The sequence below is a fragment of the Hippocampus zosterae genome, chromosome 13 (assembly GCF_025434085.1).
Source record: "Hippocampus zosterae strain Florida chromosome 13, ASM2543408v3, whole genome shotgun sequence".
Taxonomy (NCBI): domain Eukaryota; kingdom Metazoa; phylum Chordata; class Actinopteri; order Syngnathiformes; family Syngnathidae; genus Hippocampus; species Hippocampus zosterae.
In genome coordinates this window covers 19,896,615-19,921,824 of record NC_067463.1, presented here as the reverse complement: position 1 = coordinate 19,921,824, position 25,210 = coordinate 19,896,615, and the positions used below count along the sequence as shown (strand labels likewise).

The following is a 25,210-nucleotide window of genomic DNA, read 5'->3' as shown; positions in this document are numbered from 1 at the left end:
GGGAGGGGGGGGTGAAGAACAGCTTTATGATCTGCCATCCAAAAAATAAGCTCATTAAACCAGGGGTGTCCAAACTTTTTGCCAAGGGGGCCAGATTTTATGCGGTAAAATGTCGGGGGGCCGACCTTGGCTGACATTCTTTACATTGAACAACAATCAGCAAATTTGTTCAGCAAATTTTAGTAAGCCAGTCTGTTTCACATTTCCATTTTTATTTTAATTTCAACAATCTTAAGAATTTCTTTTGGTTCATTTGAAACAGGAATTTGAAATATGACATATCAGTCAATATGAACACGGAGTGATGTCTTGTTAACTCGTGAGTGATGCCCTCTAGTGTCTAAATGCTGTTACTCATTTAGTGAATGCTATTACTCATTTAGCCACTAGAGGGAAGCAGTACTCTATGAAACATCACTCACCAGTCTACGAGACCTCAGTCAATGCAACACGTGTTCCATTGCACCCAACCTGCGGGCCAGACGGCACTGATTTTATGACAGGGGCCGAGGGCCGGATGAAATTCGACCGCGGGCCGGATTTGGCCCGCGGGCCGGACTTTGGACATGCCTGCATTAAACAAATCATAGGGCAGATTTTTTTTTATATAAGGCTTTAATCTTCATCTTGAATGAAATAACAATAAGCACACAAATGAAGACGCAGATGTCAGGAGCAGTCATCTCCATTTTTGCAAAGGCTATTCAAATGAGCAGTCAGTTGGGGAGGGGGGGGACAAAAAAAAAAAAAGAAACGTCTGCGAGCTCGCTTCTTCCAAATTGTGTTCTTCCTTTGCTTTTGTATGTTGTCACGGTTGTCTGCCGATGGCCAATTCTGTCAATATGAACGCAGACTGCTGATCAAACCGAGACATTCTTTATGCACACCTTTGCCGTTTTTCTGACGTGTTACTGACCAAATCGAGCACCACATCAATGTCTTTTTTTTTTCCCCCCTCACCGTCAATTTCAGATCATGACCCGTGTCACGTCCCCGGCCGTATCGTGTCCCGTGTCGGCCGTCGTTTGTTGTTTCTCGTGTTGTATGTGGGAGTGAGTGTTCACGCCATGAATAGCAGCTCTGCGGAGGCCGAGGAGGGGCCCTTCCTGATTGGCCAACAACTAACGGCGCCACGGTCAAAGATCCTCTTTGCCGCCTCGGCGTTCTGAATCCGACGTCACGGCTAGCTCGCTTGCTCTCGGCGTCCAAACAAGTCTTGTTCGGGAATTCGCGCTTACTCAGTTAGTAGCTAGTTGTTCGTTCTTGTATTAGTTAGTTTTAGGGTAAATCCTTTGTTCACGTGGCAGCTTTTGCTGCCTTTTGTTTTTGTTGTTCAATATACAGTACTCTATTTCCTTCCCTGCGTAACGCCCATTTTTAAATAAGAGGTGTGTTTTGTTTTGAGTACAATTCACCGCATAAGTAGTCGATTGCTGAGTTGGTCAATAAGGTCATATTTAGTTGCATCCTTACATTCAGTTCGAGTTGTAAGGATTGTAAAGTACTGTACTGTGATTGATTCCATGTTGAATGCGACACGCCTGTCATGGAACGTCACTTCCTTTTGACAACATGGTGGCATCTGTTGCTCGGCAACGAACGACTGCTTCCTTTAATCTTTGAGCCTGCCGCTAACGTGCCCCCCAATCCCCCCACACCCTCAAATGTTGCTTTGCGCTGTAGAGCCCCGGAGCACTTTGGCCCGCGTGCTCTCGTACTTTTGTTTTGTCGGGGTGTCTTGTAACTGTTTCACATGTCAGATGTGATGGCCAACGCGCACCGGAACAACGCGCTGGTGACGTCGTGTCTTCAGCGGCCGGTGGACCCGCACACCAGGGCGCCGCTGGCCTCCTACGAGCGGGACGAAGGACCGCTCAACTCGGAGCCGACTCACCCGGACAACCGCGGCGGCTACCGCGAGGACGAGGTAAGGTGACAAAGTCGAGCAAAATGGCCGCACGCCCTGACCGCACTTGAAAGGCCGCTTTCGCACTGTCGCCTCAAAATGGACTTTGAGCACTTTGTCCCAACGAGTAGAAATTAAGTCACCCGTCCCCACCCCCCCGAAGCTCTTATTCGCACTAATATTAGCTTTTACAGCTGAACGCAAAAAAAAAAGACTGATTTCACGGTTCCATTCCAATGAGTGGGGCCAGTTGCCTTGTTTCGTCTTTTGGGGCATGGTGGTGTTCCACAGAGTTCTCTTTTGAGCCAGCCCCGTTTACTGGTTAGAATGTCGGCACACGGGACAAAAAAAAAAAAACTAAAATATGGATGTTTATGGCAGCCCCGATGTGTGTGCAAAGATGCAGGAGTTTTCACCCCGTTTTGAACCATCAAAGACTATGCAACCAACCCCCCGCCCCCCACACTACAGTACATTGTGAAGTACAGATTAGTTGGATTGATTTTTGAAAGACATTTGGTTTGGTTTTCAAATATTTATTGAGTAGGAGTGGAGCGATTCACAAAAACAATGAATCCGTTTCGGGATGCATAGAAGTGGAAATTATCCCCGACCGAAAGCCCGAAATGAGGCAACCCCCAACTGAAAAAGTTTTGATGAAATTAACAAGCAGCGACATTTTCTGCGCTTTGGCAAATTTGTCAACGTGCAAGCGATGCGCATGCTTTTCTTGGCAGCCTTCAGTTGTCTGTTCGTGGGCAAGATTAGACAGTGTGGCGGTAGTCGCGCTCCTAATCCCTCACCCGCGCCCCCGCCCGGCACGTCGGGCTTCCGGAGGCCACCTGACGCCACCACGTTAAGCCGCCCTCGCTGGTCCTTCGGCCGAACGGAGTCCTAATCGGCTTTGATGCGCTTTACTTTGACGCTGACGCGCATCGGAACTCGCCACACTCCGCAGTATATATCTTCACGTCGTGACTTGAAGTCCCGTTTGGCCCGGGCCCCGGATCCGACTCCGGCGCCGTAGGGTGCTTGTGTTTGACGCCAGTTTGGTCTGCCCCCGACCCCCAGGTGGCGCGCGGAAACTGCGGCGACGAGGAGGGCGGGGCCCGGGCTGCGCCCGGCGAGCGCGCGGACCCGCGCCGCGTCTTCGTCTCCAATGAGGAGTACTACGGCAAGTTGGAGGAGCTGAAAAAGGCTCACCTGCGCACCATGGCCGAGCTGGAGAGCATGTACCGCTGCAAGCTGCGACTGCGGGCTTCGGCCGAGCCGCGCCGGCAACGCGGGTCAGTTGCATTTCGGCCTTGGCGGCCCGGAGACGGGCCGGGACCGCTCAGGGATGGCAATTTTGCACGGATACTCGGAAATCCGCCGTTTTATTTCTTAAATAGATCATTTTTGTGAATGGTCGAAATACTTTGAGAAAATTTGGGGGGGGGGGGGGGTTCAGGTACCTTGTGGTCGAGTTTTCACGAGCTCTCCCGATCAGTCTTTCCATTTTCCGATTGTAAACAGCCCCTGCGATTGGACGCGTATGATGTCTTACTCGTCGCGATTGGTCACCCCGTCCAGGCCACGCCCCCTTTCCGCTTTTTTTCATCACTAGCCATTGGCATCCCTGACTGCTGGCGGCTCGCCGTGTCGGGCCTTGTTTCCCGGTCGCTGGTCCTCACGAAAGCAACCGAGTGAAACAGGGCGCGTGCTAATTTCGTCCCCGTTTGTACGTTTCAACAGCGGCGGCGACGGGTCGCGGCGTCTGAGGAAGTCTCGCTCGGCCGCCGAGCTGCAGAGAGGTTCCGGCACGTCCGACGAGGCGGAGGAAGGCCCGCCGTTCTCCCCCAAAGAATTGATCAAGAACATGTGGGCCGACTTTGCACCGTCGCCCCGCGCCCGCCGCCTGTCGGCGTCATCGCTGCCGGGAGAGCATGACGGCTCGCGGCCCCGCCCCGCCGCGACGGTCCCCGAGCCCTTTGGGATGACGCTGCGCCAGGCGGAGCGGCGGCGGCGCGGCCTCAAGACGCGCGCCGAGGTGGAGCTGGAGAACGCCCAGCTGAGACGGCGGCTCCAGGAGATGTCAGAGTGCCACCACCAGTTCCGCGCCAGCCCCGTGCCGGCGCACGTCCGCCTGCCGCTTGACAAGGAGCTGCGGCAGGAGCGACGCGGCGGCGGCGGCACGCGCCAAGACCGCCACCTCAACACAAAGGTTCACTATAGTCACACTGAGCTGCCAAGTATACATCCGGAGCGTATTTTTCAACGGTGGCGATTTTGGGAGGGCGGCGGCTTAGCACTTCCGCGATATTTTCCATGCATTTGCGATAAGCGACTCAACGGTATCGTTTGCCAACGGCAGTTTCTATTGTCGAAACAGAATGATCGAAACGTTTGTCCTCGCCATCCGCACGGCGGGCGGGTAGCGAGAGAGATGCAACGCGGATTGATCGCTCGCGCCATGGCTGTTCTCCGACTGTACACCAGGTGGCAGTGTTGCTATGAAAATACCATTGTGACGAATTAGCCCGCGAAGAAAAGAGAGCGTTTGCCTCCACTCTGGTCTTGCTATTTTGCTTCCCGACATACAAGGCCCGCAGAATAGTTGGTTCTAATGAAATCTCAACATGGAGCCTACCAAAATAAAGTCTTTCAGCAGAAAAAAAGATTACTTTCCATCTTTTTCCATTCTTCGCCAATCGGCATGACAGAATGCCTGCGTTTCGTGAACATGGCCGTTCCTGGGCAAAAAACGGAGAAAAAGGGCTTTTTGTAAAAGCATGCGTTGCAAGCGCCTGCGGCACCACTGCCACCTACTGGTCGCTTTTTGACATGATTTACAATGCAAACGGCTTATTCTCATTTACAGATTGCATCAGACCCCCTTCTGTTGGGCGCAAAAAAAAAGAAAAGGCTTACGTCCTTGGTGGGGGGGGGCTCATTTTAAAAAGACGCACAAGTACGTCTTGCGGAATGAAAGAGTTTAAAAAAAAACAACCAACAACAACGCGGCGTCCTCCCTCCGTCGCGTCCTAGGGACAGAATTCCTGTCGCTGATCATAACCTTGCTGCGGTCTTCCTCCAAGCCTTTCAGCTTCCTGGAGAGGGAGCGCCTGAAGAAGGAGCAGCGGCAGCAGCCGCCAACGCCCAGCGAGCCGGAGCAGGTGAAGCCTTTCAAGGCCAAGCCGGTGCCCAGGTGGGCGTACGCGTCGGCAGCAGGCGAGCTGAGGAAAGAGCGGCGGCTGTACCGCTCTATCAAGAAGCGGACGAGAGCCCGGGAGATGCCGCGCGGCGCCTCACCCCCTCCCGGCGCGCTCAGCAAACGACTGGCGGAGAGCGAGGAGCGTGACCGGCGGCTCCGCGGCTTCAGCCGCCGCCCGAGCATCGACGTGCCCGACTTTGAGGCCGCTTTCAAGCGCTTCCGCAAGCACCTGGAGGAGACCGCCGAGGTGAAGCCCACCACCACGTGCCGGCCCTTCCGGCTGAGCGTGGCCCGCATCGCCAAGGGGGCCCACCCCGGGCCAGAGGAGCCGAAGGAACGCGGCGGACCGGACGTCGGGCGCCGCGGCGCGCGCCGCTCGGGCCTCCGCTCGTCCCCATCGGGGAGCGCGGAGCTCCTTCCCGCCAAGGACACGGACGCCACCAAGAAACGACAGGAGGCCGTGAGGTACCCGGGCTGCACCGTCGAGCCCCCCCACCCCCACCCCCTTGCCCCCCCCCCCCCTACAGTGACTTGAGTTTGCTCGCGCAGGCAGGCTCTGGAGCGCCGGAACAGAGCCGAGCAGGAGGCGGCGCGCTGGACGCAGAGGCAGAAGGAGCGCGAGAGGAAGCTGCAGAAGCTGGTGCAAAAGCGGGCCAGCGCCAATGACCCGCGCCTGCGGCTCGACGGCGACAAACTGCAGGAGTTCAGGTGAGAGATGCCCCCCCCCCCCCCCAGCTTTTTCCAGACTTGAGGGTGGTCGTCGGCCCTCAAAGGAATAAATAACACTTCTGAGACGGTCCACTCTCCTCCATTTTACTGACATCCGATTGTTCTGTTGGAACGCTAAGGACATGCCTAGATAAAATCTGTAAGGGGGGGGGCTATCAAATGTATTTTGTGATTTCCTCGCTTGATTTTTTTTTTTTGATGGATTAAATTTTCGCCGTTTCATCGTGAATTTACGTTTTTTTTTCGAGGTGATCTGAACGCCTCTCCAGTCAAACGGAAGGAGCATCGCTCCATCTAGTGGTTGCGTTGTAGATTGCGTTTTAGAATCCAGTGCGTCCAATCTATGAATTTTTTTAAAAATAGCCCATCCATTGAAGGTGCGTCTCATAATCCAGTGCGCTTTCGGTGAGGAAAATACGGTTGTAGTATTGGAGTCACAATCTGAGGCATATTGAGTTATGTGGCGAATAAGATTCGAGAAGAAAACTTCATTCGTCTCACAATGGAGAAATTCCCAATTCACAGCGGCAAAAATCCTGAATGAAATGCGCGAGAAATTTTGACTGCTCAAATAAGTCAAGCAAGTCGTTCTTATTAAGCCCCCTGTATGTTTACCCTCCCCCCTCAAGTTTGGAATTTTTTTGGGGGGGCGGGGTGTTAAATCTTTTTTTCTCCGTGTGCTTCTTGTCGCCTTGCTCAGGAAGCAAGAGCGCCAGCGCAGGAGGGAATATCAGCAGGAGATCAAAGAGATGGAGGAACGCGTGAAAGGCAGGCCACTGCTGCTGGAACAGGTTGCCCAGGTGAGGAATGCCCCCGCTCGCTCAATGCTGACGCATATTTGAAAAGGGACTGAAGACCCAACGGAGCGCATCTGAGCGCAAACGGCGGAGCGACGCATCGAGCCCAACTCGCGGTTTCTTCATCCCCTGCCAAGAGCGCCATCCTGAACTAAGTTGCCAACTTGCCTCCGTCTCCTTACCTGTATTAGACTATTCGTCTCTGTGTGCCCTGTGATTGGCTGGCAACCGATTCAAGGTCTTTTCAAACTTGGCACCGCCGTCCCAGGCGTGCCATTCATTCCGGTGATGTTCTCTCGTGACAGAAGAACGCCAAGCAGGCGGCAGAGAAGCGTTTTGCCGACACGTTGCGCCGAGCCCACCTGAGCGAGGACTTCCTCCGTGGGAAGGTGCCACGCACCACGGCCGATGCCACACGGTAATTTGAAGGCTCCGGCGTCGGGGCGCCCGAGCTTGTGTTGTGCCCCGTGTTCAAATTTGGGAACGGCCGAGCCTCCGCTCCAAACGTTGACCGCTACCCACGCGTCACACTGTCAAATTGCGCTTTGTAAAGCACTGTAGTGACTGACGGGTGCCCGTAGATGGCGGCGTTGCACCGCTTCGGAAGACCGGACGTCTCGTCGCTCTTCTCTCGTTTCGGCCAGCGAGTTTTCGGAGGCGGAGGATGCCGCCCCGTCGCCCACCCGCTATCGGAACGTCTTCCAGGACGACCGAGACCAAAAAGAACGCGGCGAGGCTTTAGGTGACGCCGGCGAGGACGCCGCCGCTCGCCACTCGGACGACGACCACGATGCCGGCGCAGAGGAGGCTGAGCACGGGAAGAGGCAGAACGTCGACGACGACGACGACGACGAGGGACTGGCTCAGCACTCAAAGAGGATCACCCATTAAGCCTGACGTGACCACGACAAAATCCCGCGCCATCAAGTCGGCATGTTGTCAGCCCTCACCCGGCTGATGGAAAATTGACATCCGCAGAGTCGAAAGTTGCCCTTAATTGCATGCAATTTGAAGCTTATTGTCAAATATGCTCTATGACAGGGGTGGCCAAAGAGCCGCGGTTCAATGCGGCTCCCGGGCTTTCACGCGACAACCGTCGACAACGCGACGGCAGTGGCGATGACATTCAAACCAGAAGCTAAATACACGGACCGTACTCTGTCAGCCTATCGTCAAGCCCGTTACTTGATTGACATAGAGGGCAACCAATCAGATGACCGCGTCTCCGCTCATGCGGCAAACAACGGCGCTAAGCGCTAAACTCTTGAGCGAATTAGCTCTGATTTGAAGGCGGGGGTGCCCAATGCGTCGATCGCAATCGACCGGGAGCCGGCGAACTGGTCCCAAATCGACCGCAAGCAGTGGGAGGAGGAAATGGGGCGCGGGGGGGGGGGGGGGGGCAGATTTATTTGTTTCTATAGCTTTCGTTCATTTTCGGCCCGTTCCGACTGTTGCGCGTCGCGTCATGCGTGCATATTATGTGCGCGAGTGCACGGGTTGGCACCCGCATGTGTGCAAGCGTGCGAGCGCGAGGAAAGGGCACGATGTGGCTCTTTGCAGCGGCACAGTAAAAAAATGTTTTGATTTGACTTTTTATTAGGTCTCCCTTAGGAGAAACCTGTCTCGGAGGACAGTCCCTCATGTGTCTCTTATGGGAGATCCGCACTTTTGTTTGCGGGACGTCGCGGGTGTGAAAAAATTGATACGGGCTGGATCAAAGTGAACCTTGTTCACACAAGAAATTGGTTTCGATTTATTTTGTTTTGAAACATTTGAATACTGTTCACTTACAGCTGTCTCTAACAAAATAAATTTGAATTTGCCTGACATCAAACGGTGTTTCTGGACTTATTTTTAAGATTTCGAGATTGTTCTGATATCTTACTAAATTGAACATTTTAAATTCGTAACAGAGTTGCTGTGTGAGGCGATGTGCGAGTGAGCAACCTTGAACATGCAGGAGAAAAATCTGTCAAACCCGTCATTGCCAACTTGCTCATCACCACCTTGAACATGGTGCACGTTTTTTTTCCCTACCGTTTCATTTCTGCGTGTCTGGGGGTGTAAATGAAACACGCTAGCTTTTTTTCCTGCCCCAAATCAAAGCTTTATTGAGTCTACACATTAAAGGCTGCTTTTCATGGCTTTCTGTATTTGTTGATATGTACTTCCGGGTCGGGGAACTCGCAGTTCCTTGCCTTCTTTCCGGTCCGACTTTGGTTGGGGTGCGTGTGACGACGTTTTTTTTTTCGTTTGGACGCTGTACCGTCCTTGACGTTGTTTGTGTAAGTGCGCGTGCACATATGAGGTGGTTTGGAAAGCTGTCTTTGTACTTTGGATATATCAAGTGGCCTATTTTTAATTTTTATTTTGATGAATTTCCTTAAGATTTAATTCTTCGAAGTAATGTGTGGGGATCTGTCCGACCCCATCAAAGATTCAATGACCCAATGTGTGTGGCAAAAAAAATGAATTGACACACACGCACGAAAAAATCATCTCAGACACCCCCCCCCCCCCAAAAAAACGACTGTTTTTACTTTTGCACGTAAGGAGACAGCAAGAGAGAGGGGCGAAAGGGAGAGAGAGAGAGAGAGAGAGAGAGAGAGAGAGAGAGGCCGCACGCGCGTGTGCGTGTGGGGCGTCGGGAGGGGAGACGCCGACGTCACGACAGAATCTCGCGACATCTCCAGGAAAAGCCGAACGAGGTGCACGCGAGTTCACCGGAAACCGCCGAAAGGCCGAAGAGCGGCGCCAGGCTGCGTCAAACAATAGCCCCGCCCCTAACTCCCTCCCTCCCGCCCTCATTCCTAGTTTTAAACATGGCGGCCATGTCCACTCTCCCAACTCTCCTGCCGCCTGCGAATTGACTCGGCCTAGCTCGGCCGACGGTGTTCCTTTCTCGCCCCTCTCGGATGCCAACGTCGACCGCCTCCTCGCCGACACCTGACCCCGAGCCCCGCCCGGACTGCCGACCGCTGTAGCCTCCGCAGAGGGGCCCCTCGCTTCGTCGGCATCTATTTGGAGCCCAAGCGGCAGCCTGGAAGTCAAAGGCCTCCTCCGGCCGCGCAGCCGCCTTCCCCCGTCCGGAGCGATGGTTTGACACGGAGCGGTCGAGCCGTCCTCAGCGCGAACGATGTGTGAAAACTGCGCCGGGCTGGTGGAGGTTCTGAATCAAAGTGAGGAAAGCGACCTGCTCGCCTTGTAACGCGCGCGCGCACATGTGCACGCGCACTATCAATGTTAGCTTGCCGGCTAACGTTAGCTCCTTGCATCTTCGTGTTTATGTGTGTGTGTGAAAGGGAGACACTCTTTTTTTCAGTCGGGATGGTGTGAGTGTAGATTTTAACGCCAGGCTGCATTTTAGTTCGTTGTCGTCTAATTGTCACATCGCCAGTCAGCCCGGGGCCTTGTTCGTCCGCCAGTCTGTCAAAACACAAGTGCGAGACAAACGTCCCCGGTCAATCCGTCAGTTGTCGACGGCCCCAAACAGTCGAGGGCGTGAAAATGTCGTGGAAACTGGAGAGTGGTCTTGTAGAAATGCAAGCGACAGGAAAGTTAGCTGGACAGGCTAGGCTGGCTAGCCTATTTGTGTTTGATGTTTGCCAGCTCGAGCGTCTCGCAGTCTTTTTGTTTTTGGCCTCACTTGACCGAGAAGCCCGCACGAGATGGACTCGTGTCACGCGGTCGTGGACTTTTGTTCAACTCCCTCTTGTTTTGTGCTCGTCTCACTTGCCGAAACGAGGCAGCCGTTAGCTCGCCGGCTAACGTTAGCGCCGTACAACTTTGCTCCCTGAGCGTGTCTTTTATGAACACCCACCCACCCTAACCCCGTCGCCAGGCGATGCCGGGATTGTGGTCGTTTGTATTTTAGCTGCCGGTTTTATCCCAAAAGCGGGCAACATTGACATTGTCCTACGCGTCAAAGCTATCGGACAACAAAAGAGAGGGGCGCTCGCGTTCAAAGTGTTAACGGACCCGTGCAATGCTCAAGACGGTCTTGTCCGCGGCCAAAACCGTCCGGATCCATTAAAAAAAAACACGACTCGGTTGAACAGCTGAAGGGCCTTCTCTCTTTGGTTGTCATCTTCTCTCAAATGCAGTTGACAGCCAGAAAACAAACAAGTGTGCCACCCGCAACTCTTTCAAAGCAGAACACACAAAGCTCTCAAATCGCTCACCCCAGCCTAACGAATTAAAAAAAAAAAGTCCCTGCATGTGTTCACCAGTGTACATTGAAAGAACACAATCATTTTGAAGCAACGCGCTGCGAGACTGTAGCATCTTGTAATGTAAACACACAAGCCTCAGTCACAACACCCGCCAAGGTTGCAGGTGCAGGCGTCGGGTTGCCAACTCATCACATCAACTGGTCTTGACGAGAAATCCAGATTACCGCCAGTCCAGGACGAGACCAAGACCTTGAAAACGATAAAAGTAGCTTTCGTCTGAATTGGTGAAACTCGAGCTGCTCTCTGCCTTACGTTTCTGCGGTAATCCATGTCGAAATGCGCCAAAGTCTGCGGACTTGAGGATCTACGGTCACTCATGTATTCATGCGCCCACGTAAACAACGAACTAGGTTGACATGAGTTGCACGAATGCAAGGAAAACAAGATCCATGACAAATGCGGAAGACTTGAAAGAGGAGGTGGTCAGACCATGCATCGACGTGCTCTCTTTGCATGCGAGGGTCCCAATCTTGCCCGCATCTCTCACCCCCTCATAATTGACGCGAGACGCTAAGTTTTCCCTTTGAATTTTGATCTCCAACTTGTGCAAGCTGTGCTGATCTCGAATGCAAAGCACACGCAACGCCGCCATCGACAGAGATCGGCTAGCCATGACAAGGCTGGGCAGAGAAAGACCCGCTTTCCCGACGACAAACGTCGGACGCTGGCGCTAAGCTGCTGCAGAGAGCAGCCGCGGAATTCGGACGGCGCCCGAACCTTGAATGTGCCGCTGTAAGTGCGAACGGCCTTGGGTGGGGGGGGATTGGCGGCTCACAAAACTTGACTCCTGTCACATTTGCATGCGGGCGTGAAAAGAAGTTCGGCACTGTAAAAAGAATGCTTTGTGTCTTCATTGCACCGGCAAAAGCAGAAACGTGACGAAAATTCCCAACAATTAAAAACAAAACAAACATCAAAAAAGAGAGGTTGTTGTTTTTAGGTAAATTTGTCTTGGGTTCGTGTTTGGGGGGGCAGGGGGAGAAGGCGCGGCAGTAATCTAGTCCTGCTTTTCTGGGGGGGGTAGTGGATTTTTATGCATTGTTTTGAGGTGTCTGATGGCCAAAAATGTTGGCAAATTATCCAAGTCGGGGAGGGGGGTGTTGTGGTCGTCAGCTGTGCCTTTCCGTTCGACCGGTGGCTCCATATGTTGCGTGCCGCTGACCTTTGAACCCAGACTTGCTGCGCATGCTCGTGCGTCGCGGCAGAGACAAAAAGCTGCTTTATGACCTTTCACCCCATCCCACCCCCACCCTGCAAATAATTTGCTCTGCTTCTCTTGGCTTGTGTTTTTTCGTGAATGAATGGAGAGAGCAGACTCCAAAAAAACAATAAATGAACAGGAACGAAATTGACAAGGAACCCCTTGCCCCCCAGCTCCGAACAAGAAATTCGATGAGCAACCTGAGCTTCCAACTTGATCCCAAATGATACCGACCCCTTCCGATGCCTTGCCGAGCTTTTGTATCGAAGTCGCAGCTGACTTGACTGGTCCTCCATGACTCGCCGCCGCTCCGTTTCTATCGTCGTCGACATCTGACCGAAATCACGTTCGAGACGTTCATTGGGGGATGCGAGAACCCTCGGAATCAATCAGGCAGACGACGTCTGGGCGGGCAAGCGGGCGCCCCTTTGAGGATGGCGTGCGCCATTGGACCGCGTCTTAACTTATTCAGTAGCGGCTAATTTGAGACCAAGTCTGAAAAGACGTTTCAAAACGTCTTTGGGAGTGAATGAGTTTCGGCGCTCTCTGAATCGGCGAAAGGGCAACGGCCGGCGCTGCCGCTCACTTTGGAGCAAACCGGGTGCCGTCTTGGCTGTTAGAATTGCCGTCGAGCCTCTCGTAACTCTTCCCGAGTCAAGTTTCTTGACCTCGTTGTTGTTGTGTGACCCGCGGCGTTTGCGCTCGCTCCGCAGTTTCGGACGCAGACTGCAGCGAGGGCGGCTTCCAGCTGAAGAAGGAACATGCGCTGCGAGTGTTGGCTCACATCAGCTCGTGGACGCAGAGGTGAGCCCGCGCGGTCGATGGCCTTGCGCCGTATGCGTTCCATGCGCGTGGTCGTCGTGGCAACAAGTGACGGGCTGCTGTTGTCCCCCCCCACCCCCCCTTGCAGACAATGTCTGTGCTGCCTGAAGGAGTACAAGCACCTCGAGGTCTTCAATCAGCTGGTGTACGCGCTCATCAACCTGGCGGTGGGCCAGATCGGCGGCCTCAGGGACCGCCTCCGCCGCCAGGGCGCACCCGAGGGGGCGGCCGACCTTGACCAACGGGCCCCGCGCGAACCCCCCTGCTGGCCGGCCTCGCCCGGCGAAGACGAGCCCGTCAACGTGGAGCGCGACTCGGCGGAGGAGGACGACGCGGGGTCTCCGGACGGCGACCCGAAGCGGAAGCGGGCCGAGACCCCGAGCCGAGGGGGGCAGCGGGAGGAGGAGGAGGAGGCGCGGGAGGAAGGAGAAGAGGAGGTGGAGGAAGGCGGCGCGGCCGCGTTTGGCTCCTGGAGCGTTGACGAGCGAGAGAAGCTGCTGCTGTGCGCCGCCAAGATCTTCCAGATCCAGTTCCCGCTCTACACGGCTTACAAGCATAACACGCACCCCACCATTGAGGTGAACGCACACGCAAATCGTGCAGAATCGGAATTGGGTCCGCTCACACCCAATCCCCGTCTTAGTCTGGACGGTCAGCAGAATCTCGGTTGCCGCTCACGGAAAGCCAAGATGTCGCATTCCGGAATTCTTGAATGTCCTTCACAGGATTTTGAGCAATTGCTATTCTCTGGACATTGACCGAATGAATCTGTTGTCGTTTTCCGAGGCGTGCGTGAATTTCCGACAGGCGGGCCCTAATGAGACGACCGTTGTTTTTCAGGACATCTCCGCTCACGAGAGCAGCATCCTGGGCTCCTTCTGCGACATGAATGTAAGACCGAGCGCAACGTTCACAACGCGGGCTCAAATAGCACACAAAGAAAAAACGGCTTTTCGGACATGACGTCACGATTGTGATGATGTCGTGTCATGAAATCCTGATTTTGTTGCTGACGCCAGTGACGGTTTTGACTTTCGGATCTGTTGTCATTATGTTCTAAAGAAAAGGGGGGGGGGGGTCTTTCCCCGGTCACTGACTTGAATAGTGCGGCCCGGTAGTCCAGTGGTTAGCACGTCGGCTTCACAGTGCAGAGGTACCGGGTTCGATTCCAGCTGCGGCCTCCCTGTGTGGAGTTTGCATGTTCTCCCCGGGCCTGCGTGGGTTTTCTCCGGGTGCTCCGGTTTCCTCCCACATTCCAAAAATATGCATGGCAGGCTGATTGAACACTCTAAATTGTCCCTAGGTGTGAGTGTGAGTGCGAATGGTTGTTCGTCTCTGAGTGCCCTGCGATTGGCTGGCAACCGATTCAGGGTGTCCCCCGCCTACTGCCCGGAGACAGCTGGGATAGGCTCCAGCACCCCCCCGCGACCCTAGTGAGGATCAAGCGGTACAGAAGATGAATGAATGAATGACTTGAATAGTGTGACTTGTCGCATACAGTTTTCTGATATCGTGATACCGGGCAGCCAGCCTTCGTGCCCCCCCCCCCCCCCCCTTCCGGACCAAATTTGATGTCGGCTCCTTCTCTTTCTGGGAGAAAAAAAAAAAAGAATCAATTACCGCTGGTTGATTGAACCAGAATCCAAGTTGACCAGCCGGCGAAATCCGCGCGGCCAGATGGATTCAATGAAGCGCAAATGTACAGAAATCCGAACTTGACTAATTTGGACGCGCGGTCAAGCAAGTACGCTAACGATGCAACTGCACAGAGGGGCCTGAAAGGAAGGGACACACACAAAAAAAAAACCGAACTAGGATGTACTTGACAAATGTGGTCTCGGTTGGGGTTTGTTTTCAGGACGTGGAGGTTCCTCTGCACCTCCTGCGCTACGTTTGTCTGTTCTGCGGCAAGCACGGGCTGTCGCTGATGAAGGAATGTTTCCAAGCGGCCACGCCCGACAGCCTCCCCTTCCCCATCGCGCACGCCTTCATCACCATCGTGTCCAACGTGAGCGCAGGACGCAGGCCCCCGCGCCCGCTGGATCCCGCCTCTCATTCTTTTCTCTCCCTCTTTGTGTGTGTGTGTGTGGCCTCAGATCCGAATATGGCTTCACATTCCGGCCGTCATGCAGCACATCATCCCCTTCCGCTCTCACGTCATACGGTGAGATCTTCATCTCTCTTTTGTCTCATACCCATCCTACCGTGGCTACGTACGGGCTGGGTTATGTCATTTATTTGGAGGGAGGGGGGGGGCACTGCACTCCACAGCGTGCGCTTGTTGCTCGGTAGGCCCGCTGTCGCCATAGCGACCGTTTCCTGGCCACCGGCAACCCTCTCCTCGTGTGACCCTGCAAGAGGCAGCTGGCAAAGCATGAGCAACACGAACCGCAAAAAGATGGAGACCGCTAAGTTAGCTTCTTGCGCTAATGTGGAGCCCGCACTTTTTGACCCCGTGTGAGTCTTGACAAAAGTGACTCGATTGACACCGCTCAATCATTTCTGCAATATTTCTGGCGTGCGCGTTTCGATCTCAAAAAAAGCCGCGAAGGCCAATCCTAACAACACGCTGATGCCGTGGCGCGTGACCGCATTAGCTCGAGGTGTCGCGCGAGTGCTGAGGTGCGCGTGTGACGTTGCCTTTCAGTTATCTGTGCCAGCTGTCAGACCAGGAGCTGCGTCAGAGCGCGGCGCGCAACATGGCCGACCTGATGTGGAGCACGGTGAAGGAGCCCCTGGACAGCGCGCTGTGCTTTGACAAGGAGAGCCTGGACCTGGCCTTCAAGTACTTCATGTCGCCCACGCTCACCATGCGGCTGGCCGGACTGAGCCAGATCACCGTCAGTCCCCTGAACCTTTTTCAATGATTTGAGTACCGTATTTTACGTACTAAAAGGCGCACTGGATTATGAGGTGCACCTTCAATCAATGGCCTATTTGGTCTTTTTTTTATTTTAATTTTTTTATATATATATATTGGATGCGCTGGATTCTAAAACGCATTCTACAAAGTATCCACTAGATGGGGCGACGCTCGAGAGGCGTTCTTGAGCGCCTCCGAAAACGTAAATTAACGGTGACGTCAATGAAACTCCGAAAATGGAAAACCATACATCAAAAATCAAGCGAGGAAATCGTAAAATAATTTCAATAGTCCCTAACCCCTTGAGCGGAGCTCCAACAGAACGATCAGATGTCAGTAAAATGTAAGAGACTGGACTGTCTCAGAAGTGTTGGTGATTTATTCCTTTGTTGCGTATTCACAAACGAGAAATTGACAAAATAACTAGTGCGGAAAATACGGTCTAGTTTTTTTTCTGCTCCTTCCACGAAAACCTAGAATTGTTGTGAAGATAAATGTTCTCCCCATCAGAACCAGCTGCACACCTTTAACGACGTGTGTAACAACGAGTCTCTGGTGTCCGACACGGAAACGTAAGGCGTGTGCGCACTCGCTTTTTGTTGTCGGGTGTCCATATTCGTACTGAGTCGCGTGTGCGTGCGTTTGTGTTTCAGGTCCATTGCCAAGGATCTGGCCGACTGGCTGATTCACAACAACGTGATTGAGCACCTTTTTGGACCGAATTTGCACATTGAGGCGAGTACCAAATGTTTGGAGTTGGTGCCGAGGAATCGCGCACGCGCCTCCTCCTCCCCCGTTGGTCCAAGCGTAGTATTCCTCTTCACCGTGCGCTTCAGCTGACTTATTGTAACATTTGTTGTGGGGTTTTTTTTGTCCTCAGATCATTAAACAATGCCAAGTGATCCTTAACTTCCTGGCCGCGGAGGGCCGACTCAGCACGCAGCACGTGGACTGCATATGGGCCGCGGCTCAGGTAGAATCCTCGGCGCTGCGCCTTCCGGAGATTCTCGAGTGTGGCAAAGCAGGCTCCCTCTAGCGGTACTCTAGAGAATGGCAGCCCAAGAACCGTTCACTTGTCTTGGAACTTCAATCCATTTATTTAGGTTCTTTTTTTTTTTTTTTTTTTTAATGCGCAGCAGAGAGAATGAAGTCGTTTCGAAACTAGATTCTCAGAGATTGATGGGCCGTGTTCATTTTCCAACGTCATGTTCCAGGGGCTCACAATAATAATGAGTACGCATACCGCATCTTGGTGTCAATCGCGACGGGAGAACGGAGGTGTCTTCAAAATCCTCCGAATGATCCGGTGATGCGTCCAAATGAGACTAGCGACAAGTGAAACGCGGATGTCTGCTGTTCATTTTGAGTGAATATGGGAGCTTGTTTTTGTTTGGTCTCAAGATGTATGATTGCAAAGGGGAAAAAAGAGAACGGAAGAAAAAAGATGGAAAGAGCACCTTGAAAGTCGTAATAATGAGGAGGAAAATTTCGTTGTGGTCATTTGCTTTAGTTCTCACCAATTATCTCCCCGCTGTCCCAGCTGAAGCACTGCAGCCGCTACATCCACGACCTTTTCCCTTCCCTCATCAAGAACTTGGACCCGGTGCCCCTCCGCCACGTCCTGGACTTGGTCTCGAGTCTGCACCCTAGCGCGCACACTGAACAGGTAAACCGCAAAAGCGTCCCTGAACACACGCACTCCACAATCTGGCAACAAGTTGCCAATCGGGAAGGCTGCTTGGAATTTGAACCCCCCTCCCCTCCACCCCAATCAGCTTCCCGACATCAAAAAATAAATAAATGAACAAATACAGTAGCTTATTTTTGGGTCCCTTACCATTTAGCAGAGTGAGGGATCTGTGAGTAGGTTGCCTTGCTCTTCTTCTTGCTCTCAAGTACGGCGTCATGAACGCCGGCCTCCTCCAAAGTCAGGCTTACTTTTATCGCGGGAAAACCAGTCGGCGGAGAATCAGCCGGCCCCGGCGTCGCGTCGTTCAGCCGCCGAGTAGCCGCCGTCGCATTGAGCGCGCACCCGACGAAGACTGTGGCGTCTTTGCAGACGCTCTACTTGGCCTCCATGCTCATCAAGGCTCTGTGGAACAACGCCCTGGCCGCCAAAGCCCAGCTGTCCAAGCAGAGCTCCTTCGCGTCGCCGCTCACCACCAACATGGCCACAGGCAACAAGAAGGGTCAGCGCCACGCACGGAAAAGCCATTTTGCCGGCAGGTCACGGCGCGCCCTCGGCAATGACGTTTTGCTTTGCCCTTGTGCGTCGTTCAGGCTCTCCGGCCGCCAGTCCCGACAGCAGCGACACGCAGCACAGCGCCAGCAGCGACGTGGACGAGCAGATGATAGCGGGAAGCAAACGGGGACAGCGGAGGCTTTCGGACACCGAGGTTCGTCTCGGTCGCTCGCTTTTACGTATCGTCGCTTCCCATATCGCAATTTTTCACGAGTTGATTCGTCTCATCTTGAAATTGCGTTCTCAAGATCGGCCTCCCCCGAAAAAAATGCCTCCTCACCTCGGCCCCTCGTATAACCACAATAGATTGGCTCAAACAATGATGGGAATGATGCGTGTTGCCGGTTTTTGTCGCGGTCAGGAGTCCATGCAGGGCAGCTCGGACGAGACGGCCAACAGCGCCGAGGAAGGCAGCAGCGGGCCGGGCAGCACCAGCGGCCACAGCGACGCCTCCAGCAACGAGGCCGCCTCCAGCAGAGCCAGCCGCTCGGCCGGCAGCCCCGCCAGCGACGTCCACTCGGACGACATGGCCGACAGCGAGGCCCTCAAGGACGAGGAAGAGGAGGACGAGGAAGACGACGACGACGAAGAAGACGAGGAAGACGACGACGACGACGACGATGACGACGAGGAGGAGGACGATGACGACGACGAGGAGGAAGAATTGCCTGCTGATAACGGGACCGACAAGGCGCAGGTGCCAGTAAGACGTGTGCATAGGATTGTCACTCGCCAATTGATTTTCATCTTAACCATTATTTTTATGGCCAGCCTGCGATGTGTTGCCCCGGCCCGATTTCAATGACCAGCATCGTTGGCACGCTTTCACAAAACTCGCCGATGATCTCATTTGAATCGTGGCGGCTCGGCGTTCACCAGGGCCCGCGCTCGGAGACGGCCGAGTGAACGAGAGCGGTTCCTTTCATTCTCCCCGCAAATACATAATTAATCAGTGAGGCCGCGAACAACCTATTCTTGCGAAGAGCCATTTTTGCCTCGAGTTGCCCTTCAAGTCCCAGGGACTCGTCTGCACGCTCCTTTTCGCCCGGCGAATCGGAAATTGGGCAACATACAGTAAGTCAGATTGCAGTTTACTCGCATGACTGATGCCCCGCTTCCCCCGTCTGACAGAAGGACCCCCGGGAGCAAGCGGAGTCGCGTAAGAGGAAGGCGGGCGAGGCTCTAGGCGAAGGCGCCAAACCAAAGGTCCTCCCCTTCAGCCCGGAAACGTCGGCCGTCATGGCCGCGGCGGCCATGACGGCTGCTTCCACCTCCTTGGAGAGTCGGATGAGGATGATGGACGCGTGCGTGGCGTCCTCGTCCGCGCAGACCTCTCAGGCGATTGACGGCAGCCAGGAGCCGGGCTGCGCGCCCCGGCCTGCCGACTTCATGCGCGATGCCGTGGGTGGAGATATCTTCAACTGCCGCCGCTTCTTTGGCCCGCAGCATCATCACCGTCGTCGTCATCGCCAGCACCACCATCACGAAGGGTAAGTTGTCGCCACTGCTCACCCCCCCCCTCTCCCCGAACTCTCTGAGCGAGTGTGTTTGCGCGCGCAGGCCCACGGCGGAGGACATGCTGAGTGCCGACGACGTGAGTTGCAGCAGCTCGCAGGTCAGCGCCAAGTCGGAGAAGAACATGGCTGACTTTGACGGCGAAGAGTCGGGCTGCGAGGAGGAGCTGGTCCAGATCAATTCGCACGCCGAACTCGGCTCACATCTGCAGCAGCACCTCCCCAACCTGGCGTCCATCTACCACGAGCACCTGGTGCAAGGTACGGACAAAAAAAATGGAAAGACGAGTCACGGCTGCTCTCGGGGGTTCGGTAAGCTGCGACGATATTGGCCCTTTTGGGCTGAGGATAAAGAATATATGCCCGAGTAATATTGAGTACGAGGTCCACAGTCGCCGTTCCAATATCCAGTATACAGAACTCGTTTACTGTCAAATCCATAGCTGTGTGTTTTATTTATTTATTCAAGCGCCAAGGTGTGGCGGCGAACGTAAACCTGATGAAGTCATCGTCTTCACCTTTCTTGGAGTGTTTTTTTTTTCCCACCCCATTGTCAGAGCTTTTGTGTTGCCGCTCAGGTCCGGCCGCGCACAAACACCCGTACTCGGGCAGCCACGCCGTGACCGACGTCAACCTGGACAACGTTTGCAAGAAGGGCAACACGCTGCTGTGGGACCTGGTGCAGGACGACGACGCTGTATGTAAACGTGTAAAAATGGATGGCCATGTCTGTTGAGATGGATTTTCGATTTATTATTATTTTTAAACTCAACTAAATGGGTTCAAGAAACTACATGAAAGAAAGAAAAAAAATATCCACCCAAAATATCGAGTCCGAGGATTTTCCCTGATGCACTCCCGTAGCAGTGCCGGTTTGCAGATGCTAAGCGCAAATGTCACCCGCGCCATCATGTCGCCGCAGCATGCCGAAAGCCTTGCAAAGGCGAGGGCTGGGTTTTCCTCATCCCTTTATTGCTTTTCAAATGTATTTTGATCGAGTGTCTTTTGCGGTCCAGCCGTCGTACTTCCAATCCTGTCGCAACCGAACCAATTGACCCAGAAATGGCTGCAAAATGGCCGACCGGCTGAGCGCCGCATTGACGGTGGCGGGATTGCGTTTCAGAGCCACCTGTCGGAGGGTCTGATCAACGAGGCTGAGAAGCTGCTGTGCTCGCTGGTGTGCTGGTTCACCGACCGGCAGATCCGCATGCGCTTCATCGAGGGCTGCCTGGACAACCTGGCGCACCACCGGTAAGCGGCCAATCGCCGCCGCCCCCGAGCGAGCGGCACTAACCGGGAGCGCGTGTGTGTGTGTGTGTGTGTGTGCCCTCAGGTCCGTGGTGGTGTCGCTGAGGCTCCTGCCCAAGCTCTTCGGCACGTTCCAGCAGTTCGGCTCCAGCTATGATACGCACTGGATCACCATGTGAGTAACGGGTGCAGTCCATCTGTTCTCAGACCTATCCGACTTTGATGCCCCCCGAATGACATTTTCATGGACTCGGTTTGCGCTACAATTTTCCATTAATTAATTCATTCATTCATTCATTCATTCATCTTCCGTACCGCTTGATCCTCACTAGGGTCGCGGGGGGTGCTGGAGCCCAACCCAGCCGTCTCCGGGCAGTAGGCGGGGGACACCCTGAATCGGTTGCCAGCCAATCGCAGGGCACACAGAAACAAACAACCATTCGCACTCACACTCACACCTAGGGACAATTTAGAGTGTTCAATCAGCCTGCCACGCATGTTTTTGGAATGTGGGAGGAAACCGGAGCACCCGGAGAAAACCCACGCAGGCCCGGGGAGAACATGCAAACTCCACACAGGGAGGCCGGAGCTGGAATCGAACCCGGTACCTCTGCACTGTGAAGCCGACGTGCTAACCACTTGGCTACCGGGCCGCCCTTAATTCATTCAGTATCAGCCAATTCTGGACCAAGCCTAAGAAGACGTCCCCGGGATGTGAAAGAGTTAATTGACATGCAACACCTTTGAGTTGAATCATTGAATATATTTCCTCACGATAAACGCAGTGTCCATGTTGGAACTCGGTGATGTTCCAAATAATGGTCGGAATGAAATCTCCCGTGTTGAACTGTCGCTCGTGATGGCACTACCTGGAAAGCTGTGCATTTTTGGAGTCGGTGCTTGGTGGCAAATGTTGACGAAGCGCTGTCCTGCCTTTCAGAATGTTTTGTTTTTTGTGTTTGTGGGCGGTGCTCAGGTGGGCCGAGAAGGAGCTGCACATGATGAAGCTCTTCTTCGACAACCTCCAACACTACATCCAGGAGGTCCGACGGCAGCGGCACAAGTTTGCGCTGTGAGTCTTGCCACGCTGAGCTCACTTTGGCATTTGTGCCAAACGATCACGGCGCACCGCGGAACAAAATGTCCCCTGTGTTTGCGCCCCCTTTTAGCTACAGTCACAGTGCCGAGGTACAGGTGCGCCTGCAGTTCCTCACGTGCGTCTTCTCCACGCTGGGATCCCCAGACCATTTCAGTAAGACACGCCAACTTCCCACTTGTCCAAAGGCGTTGGGCTCGGCGCAACGCGGACGCGCAAAGTCTCGTCGCCGAGCTCGTCTCCGTTTGTGGCCTTCAGGGCTGAGCCTGGAGCAGGTGGACATCCTGTGGCACTGCCTGGTGGAGGATGCCGAGTGCTACGACGACGCCCTGCACTGGTTCCTCAACCAGGTGCGCAGCAAGGACCAACACGCGATGGGCATGGAGACGTACAAGCACCTCTTCCTGGAGAAGGTAGGTCACCGAATGGAAGAGACTCTGCTCACCTGGCGCCAATATCTTTGCGATAGTCTGAAGGAATGAATTTGTACGTGTTCCCCCGCCCTTCCCCGTGTGAATTTTGGGGTGTCCAGATGCCTCAGCTGAAGCCGGAGACCATCAGCATGACGGGCCTGAACCTGTTCCAGCACCTTTGCAACCTGGCCCGGCTGGCCACCGGCACCCTGGACAACGCCGCCAACTGCGAGGTCCGTCCCGCCCCGGCCCCTCCCGCCGCGCAGCCGCTCACCAGCGTCTCTCTGTTTCGCCGTGCGCGTTCAGCTTTGCGGGATGGACCAGCTGTGGGGCATCGCCCTCCGGGCTCGGTCGACCGACATCAGCCGCGCCGCCATCCAGTACATTAACTCCTACTACATCAACGGTCAGTATTTGGTGGCTCCTGCGTGCCACTTGGGGCAATTATCCCACTGCCTGACCAAATAGCTTTCACCTGACAAATGCGCCATTTGAACCAAAAGAAAAAAAAAACATACTTATAAATAATAAAGGTAAAGCAAATTTAAAAACGGACAAAACCATTTTACAAACTCATTCAGTGGCAGCCAATTCTAGACCAAGTCTGAAAGGACGTTTAAAAACGTCTTTGGGAATGAATGAGTTACAATAAAAACAATGCAAAAGCACAAACAATTATAACTCTGCCTCTCCTACAATGTAAATATTAAATTATTTATTAATAATGATTGATTAATTATTTAATTTATAATAATAATAATTAATTAATTTGCCACGCCAATTCAATACATTTTAGCTGACCCGGTTTTAGCCACTAACCGTTAACTTACATAAAATGGTCTTACCCATTTTATTTTGTCAGCCAATGGCTTAATGAGAATATTTTCCTTGTATTCATTCATTTATTTATTCTGCGGCTTGAGAAAAATAAATATCTCTTCTGGCACGATGATGTCACACGGACAGCCGTGCCAATTGCGGTCATGTCGCGAGTGAACGCACGTTTGCCGTGTGGTGTGTCCAGCCGGTAAGACGGGCCTGGAGAAGGAGCAGGAGTTCATCCGCAAGTGCATGGAGAGTCTGCTGATGGCGTCGGCCAACCTGGAGAAGGACGCGCAGTCGGGCCTGACCAGCATCGAGAGGGGCCTGCTCATGCTCAAGACGCACCTGGAGGCCTTCAGACGCAGGTGATCCGTGCCGCCCGGCGCTGGACCGCCAGTCTTCATCATCGCGCCTCCTCACCGCGTCCCCCCACTCCCCTCTGCCCCCCAGGTTCGCCTACCACCTGCGACAGTGGCAGATCGAGGGCACGGGCATCAGCAGCCACCTCAAGGCGCTCAGCGACAAGCAGTCGTTGCCGCTCAGGATTGTCTGCCAGCCCGCCGGACTGCCCGACAAGGTCCCTTGGCTTTTTTCATGCAATCTTGCAAAAGAAAGAATGACTTTGATTTTTCAAATGTGGTTGAAGCAACTGCTCCAACATAGACGGCCAGATGCATCTTGGAGGATTTAAACCCGAAATGCATGAATGAAGCGATTTATTTTGCAACGACACGCACCGTATTTTGGGGAGCAGAATTCAGTCGCATTTTTATTTGATATTTTTAAAGCAGATGACGATCGAGATGTACCCCAGCGACCAGGTGGCGGACCTGCGCGCAGAGGTGACCCACTGGTATGAGAACCTGCAGAAGGAGCAGATGAACCAGCAGGCGCAGCTGCAGGAGTTCGGCCAGAGCGGCCGACCGCCGGGAGACTTCTCAGGTGAGCTTTGCCCCCCGATCCATCCAAAAGCGTCTCCGGCGGAACCCTCACGTTGCGGCGATGTGGTTTTCAGGGGCTCTGATGGGACCCGTCCGGATGATCTCGTCGGGCCACGAACTGACCACCGACTACGACGAGAAGACTCTGCACGAGCTGGGCTTCAAGGACATGCAGGTAACTCGCGTCCGCACTTGGGGGGCCAAAGGCCAAATGATCCTTTCCGCAAGTGTCGTTTTAGTGAGGGTTCCTCCCCACGGGAAAGTGGCAGGCTCAAGCGTTGCTTCCCCGCTGTCTGCCGCCAGATGGTGTTTGTGTCCCTGGGAGCGCCTCGGCGCGAGCGCAAAGGCGAGGGCGTGCAGCTGCCGGCGTCGTGCCTGCCCCCCCCGCAGAAGGAGCACATCCCCATGCTGCTGCTGCTGCAGGAGCCTCACCTCACCACGCTCTTCGACCTGCTGGAGATGCTGGCCTGCTTCAAGGCGCCCAGCCCCGCCGCCGACCGGCGCCAGGACGCCCCGGAGGTGGGTCGGCACCGCGGGGAGGTTGGGCGGGGCGTGGCAAGGCAGCCGATGCTCCCCCCTCCGCGCCTCGTCGCCACCGGCAGGATGGAAATGAAAGCGATTGAATCGACATGATCCACAGATGAAGTCACGGTCGCCCGTTAAATGTCGCGCTCTGATGTGCATTGCGGAAGTGCAAAAACCTTGCTTATTGTGGAAGTGGACCGGGGTTTTTCAAAGTAAAAGCTCATGTTTGCAAATGTCTTTTGACCATGATATGAATAATGAGGAATTCAATTGCCAATGGCAAAGCCTGCGCCAAATCGATCATAAAAGTCGCGGAAAATAACGGAGGACCATTTGGACGTGCCGAAGCCAAAGCTGGCATCGGTTTTGCGTCGACGTTAGTTCCCGTTGACCTGACGGACCGGCAAAAGCGAATCCTGCGCATCGACCACTCGCTCAAATCAAGACACCATTTCAAATGTTTTATTCTCTCCACGCGCGCAGACGGCTCGCAGTGAGGAACTGCACCTGCACGCCGAGAACCTTTCCCGCCGCGTTTGGGAACTACTCATGCTGCTGCCCACGTGTCCCAAGATGCTGCGGGCCTTCCAGAACATCTCGGACGACAACACGGTTGGGCAGCCGCACGCAGGCACGAACGCTCGTCGCCCAGCGCGCGTCGTTGAT

At 54.2% G+C, this 25,210-nt stretch overlaps 2 protein-coding genes across 9 annotated transcripts in view; both read left to right on the top strand.

The window, feature by feature from the left end:
* The first annotated feature begins 1,553 nt into the window (after positions 1-1,553).
* fam161a (FAM161 centrosomal protein A) lies at positions 1,554-8,540 on the top strand. 2 transcript variants are annotated; one of them, XM_052083774.1, is made up of 8 exons: positions 1,554-1,927; positions 2,978-3,192; positions 3,641-4,109; positions 4,984-5,564; positions 5,649-5,807; positions 6,529-6,628; positions 6,934-7,043; positions 7,207-8,540. In XM_052083774.1, the coding sequence occupies exons 1-8, from the start codon at positions 1,754-1,756 to the stop codon at positions 7,514-7,516; spliced, it is 2,118 nt and encodes a 705-aa protein (XP_051939734.1). In that variant the 5' UTR covers positions 1,554-1,753; the 3' UTR covers positions 7,517-8,540. The 2 variants fall into 2 exon arrangements, with proteins under 2 accessions (XP_051939734.1, XP_051939733.1); XM_052083773.1 differs by having other exon boundaries at positions 1,555-1,927; positions 6,931-7,043.
* An 881-nt stretch (positions 8,541-9,421) lies between these two features.
* The window catches only part of usp34 (ubiquitin specific peptidase 34), a 34,384-nt gene continuing 18,595 nt past the window's right edge, over positions 9,422-25,210 (top strand). For 3 of the 7 annotated variants that reach the window (XM_052083738.1, XM_052083736.1, XM_052083733.1), the window contains exons 1-30: positions 9,422-9,804; positions 12,772-12,862; positions 12,969-13,458; positions 13,721-13,771; positions 14,739-14,888; positions 14,977-15,044; positions 15,528-15,720; positions 16,254-16,315; positions 16,397-16,478; positions 16,624-16,716; positions 17,284-17,409; positions 17,803-17,932; positions 18,024-18,139; positions 18,347-18,688; positions 19,117-19,475; positions 19,546-19,760; positions 20,078-20,196; positions 20,623-20,750; positions 20,833-20,922; positions 21,724-21,819; positions 21,917-21,999; positions 22,102-22,256; positions 22,376-22,489; positions 22,563-22,662; positions 23,281-23,443; positions 23,529-23,655; positions 23,867-24,020; positions 24,094-24,194; positions 24,323-24,538; positions 25,028-25,156. In XM_052083738.1, the coding sequence (XP_051939698.1) occupies positions 9,762-9,804; positions 12,772-12,862; positions 12,969-13,458; positions 13,721-13,771; positions 14,739-14,888; positions 14,977-15,044; positions 15,528-15,720; positions 16,254-16,315; positions 16,397-16,478; positions 16,624-16,716; positions 17,284-17,409; positions 17,803-17,932; positions 18,024-18,139; positions 18,347-18,688; positions 19,117-19,475; positions 19,546-19,760; positions 20,078-20,196; positions 20,623-20,750; positions 20,833-20,922; positions 21,724-21,819; positions 21,917-21,999; positions 22,102-22,256; positions 22,376-22,489; positions 22,563-22,662; positions 23,281-23,443; positions 23,529-23,655; positions 23,867-24,020; positions 24,094-24,194; positions 24,323-24,538; positions 25,028-25,156 (4,386 nt within the window). In that variant the 5' untranslated portion in view covers positions 9,422-9,761. The remainder of the gene's footprint in view (positions 9,805-12,771; positions 12,863-12,968; positions 13,459-13,720; positions 13,772-14,738; positions 14,889-14,976; positions 15,045-15,527; positions 15,721-16,253; positions 16,316-16,396; positions 16,479-16,623; positions 16,717-17,283; positions 17,410-17,802; positions 17,933-18,023; positions 18,140-18,346; positions 18,689-19,116; positions 19,476-19,545; positions 19,761-20,077; positions 20,197-20,622; positions 20,751-20,832; positions 20,923-21,723; positions 21,820-21,916; positions 22,000-22,101; positions 22,257-22,375; positions 22,490-22,562; positions 22,663-23,280; positions 23,444-23,528; positions 23,656-23,866; positions 24,021-24,093; positions 24,195-24,322; positions 24,539-25,027; positions 25,157-25,210) is intronic. The other 4 variants (XM_052083739.1, XM_052083734.1, XM_052083737.1 and 1 more) reach the window with 3 other exon arrangements.

What these genes read in the sequence shown, in the direction of transcription:
- fam161a (XM_052083773.1), top strand. Translation starts at nt 1,754, where the DNA reads ATGTCAGATGTGATGGCCAACGCGCACCGGAACAACGCGCTGGTGACG. An exon ending in GCGGCTACCGCGAGGACGAG is followed by an intron (nt 1,928 to 2,977) that starts GTAAGGTGACAA and finishes CCCGACCCCCAG; the next exon opens with GTGGCGCGCGGAAACTGCGG. An exon ending in ACCGCCACCTCAACACAAAG is followed by an intron (nt 4,110 to 4,983) that starts GTTCACTATAGT and finishes TCTTCCTCCAAG; the next exon opens with CCTTTCAGCTTCCTGGAGAG.